The following is a 16,115-nucleotide window of genomic DNA, read 5'->3' as shown; positions in this document are numbered from 1 at the left end:
CTTGTATTTTTGGGTATTTGTCAGATCACTGTGTGCGCTCTGATCGCTAAGCACACTGTGTTTCTGGATTGCCTTCATAACACCTGTCATTAGCAAACATAACAGTACAAGGAGCCTAACTAATGATTCTCAATAGAGGGAAAGAAAAAGTTCTGACATCATTTTTTTTTTTTCTGCTCTGTGTTCACTTTTTTTTTTTCCCCTAGACATTTGGGTGATTCTGGACACAGGTGTGGACATGGATATTCAGGGTCTGTGCTCTTCAATGGATAATCTCGTTATAAATGTACAAAAAATTCAAGATACTATTGATCAGAAATCTATGTTAGAACCAAGAATTCCTATTCCTGATTTGTTTTTTGGAGATAGAACTAAGTTTCTAAGTTTCAAAAATAATTGTAAGCTATTTCTGGCCTTGAAACCTCATTCTTCTGGTAATCCTATTCAACAGGTTTTGATTATTATTTCTTTTTTGCGCGACGACTCTCAAGACTGGGCATTTTCTCTTGCGCCAGGAGACCCTGCATTGAGTAGTGTCGATGCGTTTTTCCTGGCGCTCGGATTGCTGTACGATGAGCCTAATTCAGTGGATCAGGCTGAGAAAAATTTGCTGGCTTTGTGCCAGGGTCAGGATGATATAGAAGTATATTGTCAGAAATTTAGGAAATGGTCAGTACTCACTCAGTGGAATGAATCTGCGCTGGCAGCTTTGTTCAGAAAGGGTCTCTCTGAGGCTCTTAAGGATGTCATGGTGGGATTTCCTATGCCTGCTGGTTTGAATGAGTCTTTGTCTTTGGCCATTCAGATCGGTCGACGCTTGCGCGAGCGTAAATCTGTGCACCATTTGGCGGTACTGCCTGAGGTTAAACCTGAGCCTATGCAGTGCGATAGGACTATGACTAGAGTTGAACGGCAGGAATACAGACGTCTGAATGGTCTGTGTTTCTACTGTGGTGATTCCACTCATGCTATTTCTGATTGTCCTAAGCGCACTAAGCGGTCCGCTAGGTCTGCCGTCATTGGTACTGTACAGTCCAAATTCCTTCTGTCCATTACCTTGATATGCTCTTTGTCGTCGTTTTCTGTCATGGCGTTTGTGGATTCGGGCGCTGCCCTGAATCTGATGGATTTGGATTATGCTAAACGTTGTGGGTTTTTCTTGGAGCCTTTGCGGTGTCCTATTCCATTGAGAGGAATTGATGCTACACCTTTGGCCAAGAATAAACCTCAATACTGGGCCCAGCTGACCATGTGCATGGCTCCTGCACATCAGGAAGTTATTCGCTTCCTGGTGTTGCATAATCTGCATGATGTGGTCGTGTTGGGGTTGCCATGGCTACAAACCCATAATCCAGTATTGGATTGGAATTCCATGTCGGTATCCAGCTGGGGTTGTCAGGGGGTACATGGTGGTGTTCCATTTTTGTCGATTTCGTCATCCACCCCTTCTGAGGTCCCAGAGTTCTTGTCTGATTATCAGAATGTGTTTGAAGAGCCCAAGTCCGATGCTCTATCTCCGCATAGGGATTGTGATTGTGCTATCAATTTGATTCCTGGTAGTAAATTCCCTAAAGGTCGATTATTTAATTTATCCGTGCCCGAACACGCCGCTATGCGCAGTTATGTGAAGGAATCCCTGGAGAAGGGACATATTCGCCCATCGTCATCACCACTGGGAGCAGGGTTCTTCTTTGTAGCCAAGAAGGATGGTTCGCTGAGACCGTGTATTGATTACCGCCTTCTTAATAAGATCACTGTTAAATTTCAGTATCCCTTGCCATTGTTATCTGACTTGTTTGCTCGGATTAAGGGGGCTAGTTGGTTCACTAAGATAGATCTTCGTGGTGCGTATAATCTGGTGAGAATCAGGCAAGGAGATGAATGGAAAACTGCATTCAAAACGCCCGAGGGTCATTTTGAGTATCTAGTGATGCCGTTCGGACTTGCCAATGCTCCATCTGTGTTTCAGTCTTTTATGCATGACATCTTCCGTGAGTATCTGGATAAATTCCTGATTGTTTACTTGGATGACATTTTGATCTTCTCAGATGATTGGGAGTCTCATGTGAAGCAGGTCAGAATGGTTTTTCAGGTCCTGCGTGCTAACTCTTTGTTTGTGAAGGGATCAAAGTGTCTCTTCGGTGTGCAGAAAGTTTCATTTTTGGGGTTCATCTTTACCCCTTCTACTATCGAGATGGATCCAGTTAAGGTCCAAGCCATCCAGGATTGGATTCAGCCGACATCTCTGAAAAGTCTGCAAAAGTTCCTGGGCTTTGCTAATTTTTATCGTCGCTTCATCTGTAATTTTTCTAGCATTGCCAAACCATTGACCGATTTGACCAAGAAGGGTGCTGATTTGGTTAATTGGTCTTCTGCTGCTGTGGAAGCTTTTCAGGAGTTGAAGCGTCGTTTTTGTTCTGCCCCTGTGTTGTGTCAGCCAGATGTTTCTCTTCCGTTCCAGGTCGAGGTTGATGCTTCTGAGATTGGAGCAGGGGCGGTTTTGTCACAGAGAGGTTCTGATTGCTCAGTGATGAAACCATGTGCTTTCTTTTCCAGGAAGTTTTCGCCCGCTGAGCGTAATTATGATGTGGGCAATCGAGAGTTGCTGGCCATGAAGTGGGCATTCGAGGAGTGGCGTCATTGGCTTGAAGGAGCTAAGCATCGCGTGGTGGTATTGACTGATCATAAGAACTTGACTTATCTCGAGTCTGCCAAGCGCTTGAATCCTAGACAGGCCCGTTGGTCGTTATTTTTTGCCCGCTTCGACTTTGTGATTTCGTACCTTCCGGGCTCTAAAAATGTGAAGGCGGTTGCTCTGTCTAGGAGTTTTGTGCCCGACTCTCCGGGTTTATCTGAGCCAGCGGGTATCCTCAAGGAAGGAGTCATTGTGTCTGCCATCTCCCCTGATTTGCGGCGGGTGCTGCAAAAATTTCAGGCGAATAAACCTGATCGTTGTCCAGCAGAGAAACTGTTCGTCCCTGATAGGTGGACTAATAAACTTATCTCTGAACTTCATTGTTCGGTGTTGGCTGGTCATCCTGGAATCTTTGGTACCAGAGAGTTAGTGGCTAGATCCTTCTGGTGGCCATCTCTGTCACGGGATGTACGTACTTTTGTGCAGTCCTGTGGGATTTGTGCTAGGGCTAAGCCCTGCTGTTCTCGTGCCAGTGGGTTGCTTTTGCCCTTGCCGGTCCCAAAGAGGCCTTGGACACATATTTCGATGGATTTCATTTCTGACCTTCCCGTTTCTCAAAAGATGTCAGTCATTTGGGTGGTCTGTGATCGCTTTTCTAAAATGGTCCATCTGGTGCCCTTGGCTAAATTGCCTTCCTCCTCTGATTTGGTACCTTTGTTCTTTCAGCATGTGGTTCGGTTGCATGGCATTCCTGAGAATATTGTTTCTGACAGAGGTTCCCAGTTTGTTTCAAGGTTTTGGCGAGCCTTTTGTGGTAGGATGGGCATTGACCTATCCTTTTCCTCGGCTTTCCATCCTCAGACTAATGGCCAGACCGAACGAACCAATCAGACCTTGGAAACATATCTGAGATGTTTTGTTTCTGCAGACCAGGATGATTGGGTGTCCTTTTTGCCGTTGGCTGAGTTCGCCCTTAATAATCGGGCCAGCTCGGCTACCTTGGTTTCTCCATTTTTTTGCAATTCTGGGTTCCATCCTCGTTTCTCTTCAGGACAGGTTGAGTCTTCGGACTGTCCTGGTGTGGATTCTGTGGTGGATAGGTTGCAGCAGATCTGGACTCAGGTAGTGGACAATTTGATCTTGTCCCAGGAGAAAGCTCAACTTTTCGCTAATCGCAGACGCCGTGTGGGTCCCCGACTTCGTGTTGGGGATCTGGTTTGGTTATCTTCTCATCATATTCCTATGAAGGTTTCCTCTCCTAAATTTAAACCTCGTTTTATTGGTCCATATAGGATTTCTGAGGTTCTCAATCCTGTGTCTTTTCGTTTGACCCTCCCAGACTCCTTTTCCATACATAATGTATTCCATAGGTCGTTGTTGCGGAGATACGTGGCACCTATGGTTCCATCTGTTGAGCCTCCTGCCCCGGTTTTGGTGGAGGGGGAATTGGAGTATATTGTGGAGAAGATTTTGGATTCTCGTGTTTCTAGACGGAAACTCCAGTATCTGGTTAAATGGAAGGGTTATGCTCAGGAAGATAATTCCTGGGTTTTTGCCTCTGATGTTCATGCTTCTGATCTTGTTCGTGCCTTTCATGCGGCTCATCCTGGTCGGCCTGGGGGCTCTGGTGAGGGTTCGGTGACCCCTCCTCAAGGGGGGGGTACTGTTGTGAATTCTGTGGCTGAATTTACTCCTGTGGTCACAAGTGGTACTGCAGCTTCTGAGCTTCCTCCCTCAGGTGTTCTGGTGAACTCGTTAACTGCTTCATTACTTAACTCCGCCTGATGCTGCTATCCTTGCTCCTTGTCAATGTTTCAGTGTTGGATCTGAGCTTCTCCTGATTGTTCCTGTGACCTGCTGCTCTGTATAGCTAAGTGCTTTTTGCTTTTTTGTTGCTTTTTTTCTGTCCAGCTTGTCTTTTGTTTTGCTGGAAGCTCTGAGACGCAAAGGGTGTACCGCCGTGCCGTTAGTTCGGCACGGTGGGTTTTTTTTGCCCCCTTTGCGTGGTTTTGCTTTAGGGTTTTTTGTAGACTGCAAAGTTCGCTTTACTGTCCTCGCTCTGTCCTAGAATATCGGGCCCCACTTTGCTGAATCTATTTCATCCCTACGTTTTGTCTTTTCATCTTACTCACAGTCATTATATGTGGGGGGCTGCCTTTTCCTTTGGGGAATTTCTCTGGGGCAAGTCAGGCCTATTTTTCTATCTTCAGGCTGTGCCGAGTTGCCTAGGTAGTTGTTAGGCGCAATCCACAGCCGCTTTTAGTTGTGTTTAGGATAGGATCAGGTGTGCAGTCTACAGAGTTTCCACGTCTCAGAGCTCGTTCTTGTATTTTTGGGTATTTGTCAGATCACTGTGTGCGCTCTGATCGCTAAGCACACTGTGTTTCTGGATTGCCTTCATAACACCTGTCATTAGCAAACATAACAGGGGGGGATTCTATCGGTGGACAGAGGGGGATAATTGGCCGTAGATGGTCCTGTAGCGCTAATCGGAAGGGGGGGCGTCAGGAGGTAACCGTATTCCTCCCTATTGCTGGCATTTGACGGGGCAGTGGTAAACGGAAAACTTTTATTAAGATTTTGGGCTGTGGGGGGAGGTGAGAATGTGTCTGTGCTTGGTGCATTTACTGAGATGTCGCCGTGATTCCCGCTGTGCGGCTGTTGAGCGCCTTGCTCGGTCCTATGGGACCGAACAACGCGCTCTTCAGCCGCCCTGTGACCTCTCTGGCCTGACCCCTGATACCCCCGTACAGGCATCAGTGCTGCGCCTGCCGGGGGTAAGCTGGAGGTCACGCCAGGAGATAAATCAGCACGCTGTTCGGACGAGTTCGACCGAACAGCGCACTCTGTGGCACGTGAGGGGTTAAAACCCGCCCCCAGGTTACCCCCTGCGGGCGGCGTATATGTGCCCGCAGGGAAGGCAACCGAGGACTGACCAGCGCTGTGTTCCGCGCTGATATGCGGCGACCGGAAGTGGCTGGGCGGGGACCGGAAGTGGCTGGGCGGAGCCTCCCCAGAGCTCCGAGCGGTGCCCGAGGCCTCCGGGAGACGCCTACAGCTGCGAGGCGGTGAGGCCCTCTCCTCCCCGACCTGGAGCCGCTCCGGGGCGCGGGGCAAGCGGGCGGATCGCCTGCCACCCGGCGCCACCACCGGCCTCTCCGGAGCGGCCGGGGAAGGGGGCGACACCGTCCGCCGCCGGGCGCCGCCGGATGTAGCCCCGCACAGCCGGGACGGAGTAACCGGCGCCGGCTGCCCATCGCTGCCTTCCGCCCCCACCGGAGTCCGGACAAGAGCCGGCGAGGAAACGACGGCCACCCTCCGACGGGTGCGACGCACGGCTCTGCCCCGCCGCCTTCGAGAGGCCCCCAGACCCTCTACAGCCGAGGGCCCCGATACCGGCAGCGGCACAGAGAGGGGCCTCTGTCCATCGATAGGTGCCGGGCCAGACGACGGACCACAGGGTGCTGGTGCTCCCGAAGGCAGCAGAGGTGAGCTAGGCCCGAGGGGGCCCGATGGCGGAGGGGTAAGGGAGAACAGCCCTGGAGAAGGGATACTGGGGGACGGACCTATGGGACCAGAGGGCGGCGGGGTAATGGAGGACGGACCTACGGGACCAGGGGACGAAGGGGTGAGGAAAGACAGAGCGGGGTCGGGAGAAGGCCCAGGGAGGTGAGCCCTGACGCCGGTAAGGATGGCCTGAAGCCAGTGCTCACCTCTCTGTTCCAATCCTTTCCGCAGGGCCTCGACCAGGGAGTCCGACATTACTACAGGGATGCAGGGACAAAAGCTTCCAGGTGTCCACCGAGAGCGAAAGAGAAAGTTCTCGGCCGGACACCTGGATTTAACCCCTGTAGGAGTGGCCGTAGGACCCCTCCCCTCTAGTGCCCACTGGCCGGCTGGGGGTCTTCCAATTAGTACATCACTAAGGGGGGAGTGATGCTAGGGGGGAACTGGCACAGACCACCTTTACGTGCAGCTCTCTATGTGCTCCCCAGTCAGAGACGCGCTCCTTATACAGTACCGCGTCTGCCATTCAGAGTTCTTCTGTGAAGACTAGTGATGAGCGAGTGTACTCGTTGCTCGGGTTTTCCTGAGCATGCTCGGGTGGTCTCCGACTATTTGTTAGTGTTCGAAGATTTAGTTTTTGTTGACACAGCTGCATGAATTACGGCTTCTAGCCAGCCTGAGTACATGTGGGAGTTGCCTGGTTGCTAGGGAACCCCCACATGTATTCAGCCTGTCTAGCAGCTGTAAATCATGCAGCTGAGTCAACAAAAACTAAATCTCCGAACACTAATACACTCGGAGACTACCCGAGCGTGCTCGGGAAAACCCGAGCAATGAGTATACTCGCTCATCACTAGTGAAGACCCATTAGTGCTTGTTACACCCATGTAGTATTATCACTGCACTGTGATATCATGCGGGGGGCTGCTCCCTGTTTTCTATGCCATTTTTGAGCCAATGCCAGAATTGGATCCATCGATAGTTCTTTCCTAGAGTTCCCATTCTTTTTGGCTCAAAAGCTGATATGACGTTTTTCTACCCTTTTTGTTTTCTTGTGTTTTGATGTCACTCTGCATTGTCCTTTGAGGGGATATTCTCCTCCTCTTGTCTTTTCTTCAGGCCGTAATGTCCAGACCCTGTCCGGCTGCTGCTACAGTCTCCTCTTTCCAAAATTACTCCACAAGGGCTTTTCTGAATGTCAGCAGGGTCCTCTCTGCTAGCCACAGATACTAACCCAACAGATGATTGCCACCACCAACATGGCCTACGTCTGCTCCCCCTTTACTCCACCAACAATATTGTCAGCAGCAGCCATCGCCATGCCGCAACGTTCTTCCAGTGGGTCACAGGAAGAGATGAGCAAACCCGAACTGTAAAGTGTCTGGCGCTGAGATTCGAACACATACGTTGCTGACAATGACACTTTTTGTCCCGGCATATAGCTCATTCATCAGGAAATCTGCGCACGGGCCTATAATCAGGGACAAGTATTATTAAAAATGCTCATTCATTGATTATTGATCCGCATAAGGTAAACAGAGCATATTTCCCCAAAAAGAGAAATCCCACTCTCTTACAATACCGCTGTTTGCATATTTCAAATGCTGTAACTGATTTGATTATCCTTGAGCCATGACATCACTGGGTGCATCATCTTCAACTGTGACATCACTGTGTAATGCAGTAACTTCATTGACTTATTTATCTCTATGCAGTCACATCAATGTGCCCATTATCTCTATACTGTGACATCACTGTGTGCATTATCTATATGCTATGACATCACTGTATCTATTATCTCTATGCTGTGACATCACTGTGTGCATTATCTATATGCTGTGACATCACTGTGTGCATTATCTATATGCTGTGACATCACTGTGTGCATTATCTATATGCTGTGACATCACTGTGTGCATTATCTATATGCTGTGACATTACTGTGTGCATTATCTCTATGCTGTGACATCACTGTGTGCATTATCTATATGCTGTGATATCACTGTGTGCATTATCTATAAAGCTATGCCATCACTATATTATCTCCACTCTGTGACATCATTGTGTGCATTATCTCCAATCTGTGACATCACTGTGTGCATTATCTCTTTGCTGTGACATGATTGACTGCACTAACTCCATACTGTGACATCATTGTGTGCAGTATCTATATGCTTTGACATCACTGTGTCTATTATCTCTATGCTGCGACATCACTGTGTGCCTTATCACCATTCTGTGACATCACTGTGTGCATTATCTTATTGTTGCGACTTCATTGTGTGCAGTATCTATATGCTGTGACATCACTGTGTCTATTATCTCTATGCTGCGACATCACTGTGTGCCTTATCACCATTCTGCGACATCACTGTGTGCATTATCTTATTGTTGTGACATCATTGTGTGCAGTATCTACATGCTGTGACATCACTGTGTCTATTATCTCTATGCTGCGACATCACTGTGTGCCTTATCACCATTCTGTGACATCATTGTGTGCATTATCTATATGTTGTGACATTACTGTGTGCATTATCTCCATTCTGTGACATCATTGTGTGCATTATCCTTGAACTTTTACCACTGTATGAAATATTTTTGTGCTTTTTGATATAATTTGAAGCTACTGAGACCCAATCCAAAATCTATAACTGTAACTGCAGATTGAAAACCCAAATATTAACCTTTTCATGTGCGCAGGCATCAGTGATGGAGGTGATCTTAGAGAACTGGGGACCCAATCCAAGTTTTGCCATGTAGCCCCAATGTGACATGTTGCACCCCCTGAGAATGGTTGGTGATAAATAAATAGGGAGCCACATAGAGGTAGCTTAAAATCCAAAGATGGCTCCAAAGGCATTGCTTGGTCCTACTGCCCGAGGCTAATTTGTTAATTTCAGGTGAATGTGTGAGATTGGGCATTTCGGCTGCCCGGCATTGTGATGCGCATTTCTCATGCATGCTGTGATTGTACCTTTTTAGAACAGAAGCTACTGAACAGTGAGCTCTATTAACATATGCATGAGGGCAACTGCTGCAGGGCCTGTAACCTGTGAATCTGTGTGGAAGCAGCGGGGATGCGATGTGGAGCACACATTCTGTTCAAACATTGAATCCAGGCAAATGTAAGAAAATCTGGAGCAATTTGTAACCACTTTCCACGTCATGTCCTCGGTCTCGATAGGTCGTCACATATGGGGGGTCTTCACTGACGCCTTAGAGAAGGGTTAGAACAGGATAATGGTCACATAATACATCATCTCCATCATGCAAATCTAGGTGATTGATTTTATAAACTCTTTGCCTCTTTTTTGTGACCTTCGAGTTTTCCAAAAATGGAAACGCTCCAAGGATACGGAATCGTGACATTCTCCTGTGGCTCTTTAACTGACTTCAATAAGTGTCTGCATGGCTCTAGTTATTGTGACGGGAAATGATGGTGAAAAGTCGGCGCAGCATTAATTCACACTTTTTGCAACTCAGTGATTGTTTAAAGGGAACCTGTCACCTGAATTTGGCGGGACCGGTTTTCGGTCATATGGGCGGAGTTTTCGGGTGTTTGATTCACCCTTTCCTTACCCCCTGGCTGCATGCTGGCCGGAATATTGGATTGAAATTCATTCTCTATCCTCCGTAGTCCACGCCTGCGCATGTCGGACACGTCTAGTCAGAGTGTGGCCGGAAGTATACAAATCACATGACGGCATCGGAGAATCCTCCTTTAAGGTTAGACAACCCCTTTAATTTTAAGAACAGTGGCATTGGTGCCCATGGGATGTGTCTGCCACTTATCTCCTTTTAAATGAATAGGGTTGTTTTATTAAAAAAAAAAAAACAGCTGTGTTTTTCTAAATTAAGGAAAAAAATATTGAACAATAAAGAGTCTTTCTTAGGGACGCTCAACATTTCGAAGATTGTAATTGTTCCACGAGCTGTCTCTAAGTGCTAGAAGAAACCTCGAGCGAGGATGCAGCGTAAGAGAGGCTGCGATGATGAGTGAGCAGGTTCACGGGTATGAAGAACTCTGACTAACATGCACGTCTGTTAAATTAGAGAGAGATTTCAGGCTAAATCAAGCTTTTTGTTGGCACATTTTCTTTATTCGTTTTCAAGCGTTAAAGCCGAGAACAACATGTCGACACTTATGTGTTCTGGATCACATTATTGGTTTTACACTCTGCCGGGAAAGTCATTTCTGCACCAGATTATGAATCATCAGGTTTCATGCAATGTTTCCAACATAGCCTTCATGTCTGCTTATGTAGTGGGCACAAATTAGATGTACTAAGGGTCCACGGACCCCAAATCTGAAACTGCCAACTACCCAATAGTCATGCAAACTGAACTGCAAATATCATTAACAGAAAACAGGACATTGCTAAGCCCCGTTCCACAAGGGAATGTGCACACAGAGTTTTTTTTTTATAAAGCAGGTCCTCTTCGAATAACTGCCTGAGACATTGCATCAAAAACAGGTGAAAGAATCTTTTCACACATTTCTGTTGTAAAACCGCTTTGCTGTTCATATGTAAACTGTTTTGGGCATGTCGGTCAGATGTATGGGCCCTTGTAGCGTTCTAAATCCTATAAGGACATACGAGTGGCATCTCCCTCCATTATGTAGTCATGTCTACAGTCGTGGGCTCCTTCCTGGTATATACAGGGTGGTCCAAAAGTAGGTGGACAGTAAGTGTAATAGGGTTATTAAGGGGGAGATTTATCAACCAATCAGACTCCACTTTTCATTCTTCACAGACTCTTTGGAAAATGAAAGGTGGAATCTGATTGGTTGCTAAGGGCAACTGAGTCAGTTTCACTTTACACCATGTTTGATAAATCTCCCCCTTCATAACCCTATTACACATACTGTCCACCTACTTTTGGACCACCCTGTATGTCTCCCATCCTGTGCCCATCCTAGTACACATGTCCCCCATCCGGGTATATATATCCCCACTCGTGGATATACAGTATGTCACCCATCCTGGGCCCATTCTAGTATATATGTCCCCCATCCTGGTATATATGTCCCTCGCCCTGCCTCCATCTTGTTATATACAGTATATGTCCTGCCTCCTGGTATATATGTCCCTCATCCTGGCCCCATCCTGATGCATATATACCCCATGCTTGTCACTCACCCAAGCCCCATTCTGGTATGTATACCCCCCTTCCTTGTATACTTAGTATGCCACCAGTATTGGCATGGTATATGTATTGTGGTTCCTAAGCCCCAAACCCATGAGCTTTTCACATTAGAAGTAACCTGTCTGAAAAACTATCATTTTCAAATGAATAGCCCCTTTAGTTTCCATAATAGTGTAGATAAATGATACAGTCCATACCCAGCACTGCGGTGTTTGTGCATGGCACGTGTCATAGATTATTGTAATGTCACAATGCATTCTCCGTGGTTTTACATAGACCTCCGGTAATCCCACCACATCACTTTGAGCTAGAGTCGTCACAGTGCATTTACAATGCTTTATGGCAGATTTGCCACTACTACATCTGTAGTTTGCATACAAAGTAACCAGTAAGAGGCCGATATTTTCCACATAATTATATGTTCATTATTATTACTAATTCTTTCTCCTAATGTTGATCGATTCATATGTATAGTGAAAGGAAAATATGAATCTTGCAGCCTACGGTTTACTCTTATGTGAAGAATAGCTATGGAGACTTTACATAGTTGTTAAAGCATGAGTTTCACTTTTTTATTATTATTATTATTATACATTTTTATAGCGCCATTTATCCCGTGGCGCTTTACATGTGAATACGGGACAAATATAGACAACTACATTAAAAATGAGATAAAAAACAAGGCACACAGGTACATAAGGAGGGAGGACCCTGCCCACGAGGGCTCACAGTCTGCAGGGGATGGGTGAGGATACACTAGGAGAGGGAAGAGCTGGTTGTGCGGCGGTTCAGTAGATTGAGGATCACTGCAGGCTGTAGGCTTGTCGGAAGAGGTGAGTCTTCATGTTCTTTTTGAAGGTTTCTATGGTAGGCGAGAGTCAGCGAGAGCTGTCTGTGTCCGCCCCTGCTTCTCTCTGCTAACGAAAAGCTCCATCCCCTCCTCATGCTGTTCTCGTTCTCCTCTTCTCCTCTTCTCCTCTTCTTCTCTTCTCTTCTCTTCTCTTCCTCCTCCACTCCAGCCAACATTCTCCAACCCTAAAAGCTTTCAAACAATCACTGAAAACCTAAGCCTTTTTGATAAACCTACAACCTGATCTAAAGAGTCCCCCAACCGGTATTTCAACACCGCTCCCTCCTGCTTACTTTTTCGCCCTGACCTAAGCAATTGCTATGGAAAGCACTTTCTCCACCGTCCTAATCTGAGGTTTAGCCTTAGCGTGTAGCCTTTTTGCAGGTTTCTTTGGTACATTTTTTATACAAATTGAAAGCTGCTTTTACAGTACCAGCAAAAACCATGATGTTTCAGAAATCTCATGCACATTTTATTTTTTTTTTTTCATGACTTACTGTGTGAATTTCAGTGTTTTTTTTTAAATCAACAGCAGGTCAATTCTTTCCACATTGTTTTCAGCATTTTTCCATCCACTGAAAGCAACGAGAAAGGAAAAAAACACCGCAACAAATGTTTTAGCTGCATTTTTGTGGCATTTTCAAAGTGTTTTTGGTGACAAAAACAAACTTTATTCAATATGTATTTCAGACAAATTACACACATAATCCACACCAAAAACCACTGCAAAAAAAAGTGCCGAAAACGCCATAAGACAGGCATTTTGAAAGCAATATTTTTACTTCCAAAAGAGCAGGTTTTGGCTTCAGAGAAAAACACAGCAAAAGAGCTGAGTGTGAACATAGCCTGATTGGTCTTTTTCTCTGCTGACGAATATTCTTTCCTCCCATTGCAGGATTCCATTATGAAAGGAGCTAAGCAGTAAATTAAAAGTTGCAGGATGAAAAGATGGCGCAGGCACGACTTGTACCACCTGGGCCCGACAGCTTCCGCTATTTTACCAGGGAGTCTCTTGAAGCAATCGAGAAGCGTATTACAGAGGAAAAAGCGAAGAAGCCCAAACAGGAGAACATTAATGATGATGATGAAAATGGCCCCAAGCCAAGCAGTGACTTGGAAGCAGGCAAAAGTCTGCCGTTCATCTACGGTGATATACCTCCGGGAATGGTATCAGAACCGCTGGAGGACCTAGACCCATATTATTTGAATCAAAAAGTAAGTAGACTTTTTTGCTTTTCTTAGTATAATAATAATAATAATAATAATAATATAATGATAATTTAGTCTACTCTCCGGGTCGTGTAAAAGCAAAACACATTTCTTTTTCAATATCTTTCTCAGTAGCTAGGTTATGATATGATTGTATCCAGTTGGGTCCAATGTGTCACTAGTGCAGTATCAGACTTTGGACCTATAAGTTTATGCAGTTGTATCTTAGCTTAGGACTCCTTGAAGAACTGCAATGCTCTGCATTATAGGTATCTGGGGTCACACGTCATATCCTGTTTCTTGAATTTGTTTATAATAGCATATTGATAACCAGTTCTGAAAATGTGCAAATTATTTATTTACCCTTCAGCAAATAAGACTGCCTTGAAAGTAGGTGAGTTCTCCTTCAATGGAAGTCTTCAAACAGAGGCAGGACAGCCATCTGTCTGAGAGGGTTTAGTGAATCCTGCATTGAGCAGGGGGTTGGGCACGATGACCCTGGAGGTCCCTTCCAACTCTAACATTCTATCATTCCTTATTGGATTCTGTAGAAATTGGCTTGGAGGTCTTTATTGCTTTTGACATGTCCATCAGTTATTGACTAATGGTGCATTCACACTGAATTTGTAGTGCACATTTGACGTAAACACTAATAGAGCTCCCGGTGTATATACCAAACATTTTCTTGGGCCCCCTATTCAACCAAAGCCATATTTTTAGCCTCTATCTATTTTTATGCAACAAGGAAGCCTATGGACAAAATATGTCAGATGATTCTATACGAGTTACAAACAATGAAATGCTCCTGACTTGTACATGTGACATACATTGGACACCCATAGTGAATGGATCTAAATCACCTCCATACACATTATATAACAGCAATTTTAACAGGATTCCCCAACCATCTAATGTGCAACTCTTTCCCCATAGATAAAGTCAGGGTAGATGAGGTTCAAAGATTTTTAATCCAATTACCAAACTTTTTGATCTTCCGGCAGCTAAGACACTACTAAAGGTGTATAGCAGCTGCATAATCCATGCTCATCATAGAGAACATATGGATGCTCCACCAGCCTGGTCCTTTGTTGCAGCCGGGCTTCACTTTTGTGTTCAGCATCCACATCCCTGCATCTCTTGGGCACCTCTGTTGCTTCCTAAGGACTTTAAAATGGATTAATATATCGGTGACTGTGAAGCGATGGCCGGGGGACCACCACGGTGCAGGAAGACTACTGTACACAAGATGAGGTGCAAACAACAAAGGGTAGATTTATTGGAAGGCAAGGAATGAAGTGAATGAGGAAGATGCAAACAGGGGTATGCAATGGCAAAAGATAATTTACAAGAGTTATGTTCTTTAGCTTGTTAGTAAAATACCACGGTGCTCCAACTGTTACAGACTCAATATACAGTGGGGCAAAAAAGTATTTAGTCAGTCAGCAATAGTGCAAGTTCCACCACTTAAAAAGATGAGAGGCGTCTGTAATTTACATCATAGGTAGACCTCAACTATGGGAGACAAACTGAGAAAAAAAAATCCAGAAAATCACATTGTCAGTTTTTTAACATTTTATTTGCATTTTATGGTGGAAAAAAAGTATTTGGTCAGAAACAAAATTTCATCTCAATACTTTGTAATATATCCTTTGTTGGCAATGACAGAGGTCAAACGTTTACTGTAAGTCTTCACAAGGTTGCCACACACTGTTGTTGGTATGTTGGCCCATTCCTCCATGCAGATCTCCTCTAGAGCAGTGATGTTTTTGGCTTTTCGCTTGGCAACACGGACTTTCAACTCCCTCCAAAGGTTTTCTATAGGGTTGAGATCTGGAGACTGGCTAGGCCACTCCAGGACCTTGAAATGCTTCTTACGAAGCTATTCCTTCGTTGCCCTGGCGGTGTGCTTTGGATCATTGTCATGTTGAAAGACCCAGCCACGTTTCATCTTCAATGCCCTTGCTGATGGAAGGAGGTTTGCACTCAAAATCTCACGATATATGGCCCCATTCATTCTTTCATGTACCCAGATCAGTCGTCCTGGCCCCTTTGCAGAGAAACAGCCCCAAAGCATGATGTTTCCACCACCATGCTTTACAGTAGGTATGGTGTTTGATGGATGCAACTCAGTATTCTTTTTCCTCCAAACACGACAAGTTGTGTTTCTACCAAACAGTTCCAGTTTGGTTTCATCAGACCATAGGACATTCTCCCAAAACTCCTCTGGATCATCCAAATGCTCTCTAGCAAACTTCAGACGGGCCCGGACATGTACTGGCTTAAGCATTGGGACACGTCTGGCACTGCAGGATCTGAGTCCATGGTGGCGTAGTGTGTTACTTATGGTAGGCCTTGTTACATTGGTCCCAGCTCTCTGCAGTTCATTCACTAGGTCCCCCCGCGTGGTTCTGGGATTTTTGCTCACCGTTCTTGTGATCATTCTGACCTCACGGGGTGGGATTTTGCGTGGAGCCCCAGATCGAGGGAGATTATCAGTGGTCTTGTATGTCTTCCATTTTCTAATTATTGCTCCCACTGTTGATTTCTTCACTCCAAGCTGGTTGGCTATTGCAGATTCAGTCTTCCCAGCCTGGTGCAGGGCTACAATTTTGTTTCTGGTGTCCTTTGACAGCTCTTTGGTCTTCACCATAGTGGAGTTTGGAGTCAGACTGTTTGAGGGTGTGCATAGGTGTCTTTTTATACTGATAACAAGTTTAAACAGGTGTCATTACTACAGGTAATGAGTGGAGGAAAGAGGAGACT

At 45.6% G+C, this 16,115-nt stretch overlaps 1 protein-coding gene across 1 annotated transcript in view; it reads left to right on the top strand.

Moving 5' to 3' along the window:
* The window catches only part of LOC138644546 (sodium channel protein type 2 subunit alpha-like), a 252,496-nt gene that overhangs the window by 88,204 nt on the left and 148,177 nt on the right, over positions 1 to 16,115 (top strand). The window contains exon 2 of the mRNA XM_069733073.1: positions 13,039 to 13,358. Within this exon, the coding sequence (XP_069589174.1) occupies positions 13,092 to 13,358 (267 nt within the window). The 5' untranslated portion in view covers positions 13,039 to 13,091. The remainder of the gene's footprint in view (positions 1 to 13,038; positions 13,359 to 16,115) is intronic.

Source organism: Ranitomeya imitator, chromosome 7, assembly GCF_032444005.1.
Source record: "Ranitomeya imitator isolate aRanImi1 chromosome 7, aRanImi1.pri, whole genome shotgun sequence".
In the NCBI taxonomy this organism is placed as follows: Eukaryota; Metazoa; Chordata; class Amphibia; order Anura; family Dendrobatidae; genus Ranitomeya; species Ranitomeya imitator.
Note: the sequence above shows the minus strand (reverse complement) of the source record. Positions and strands in the feature narration are given on the sequence as shown.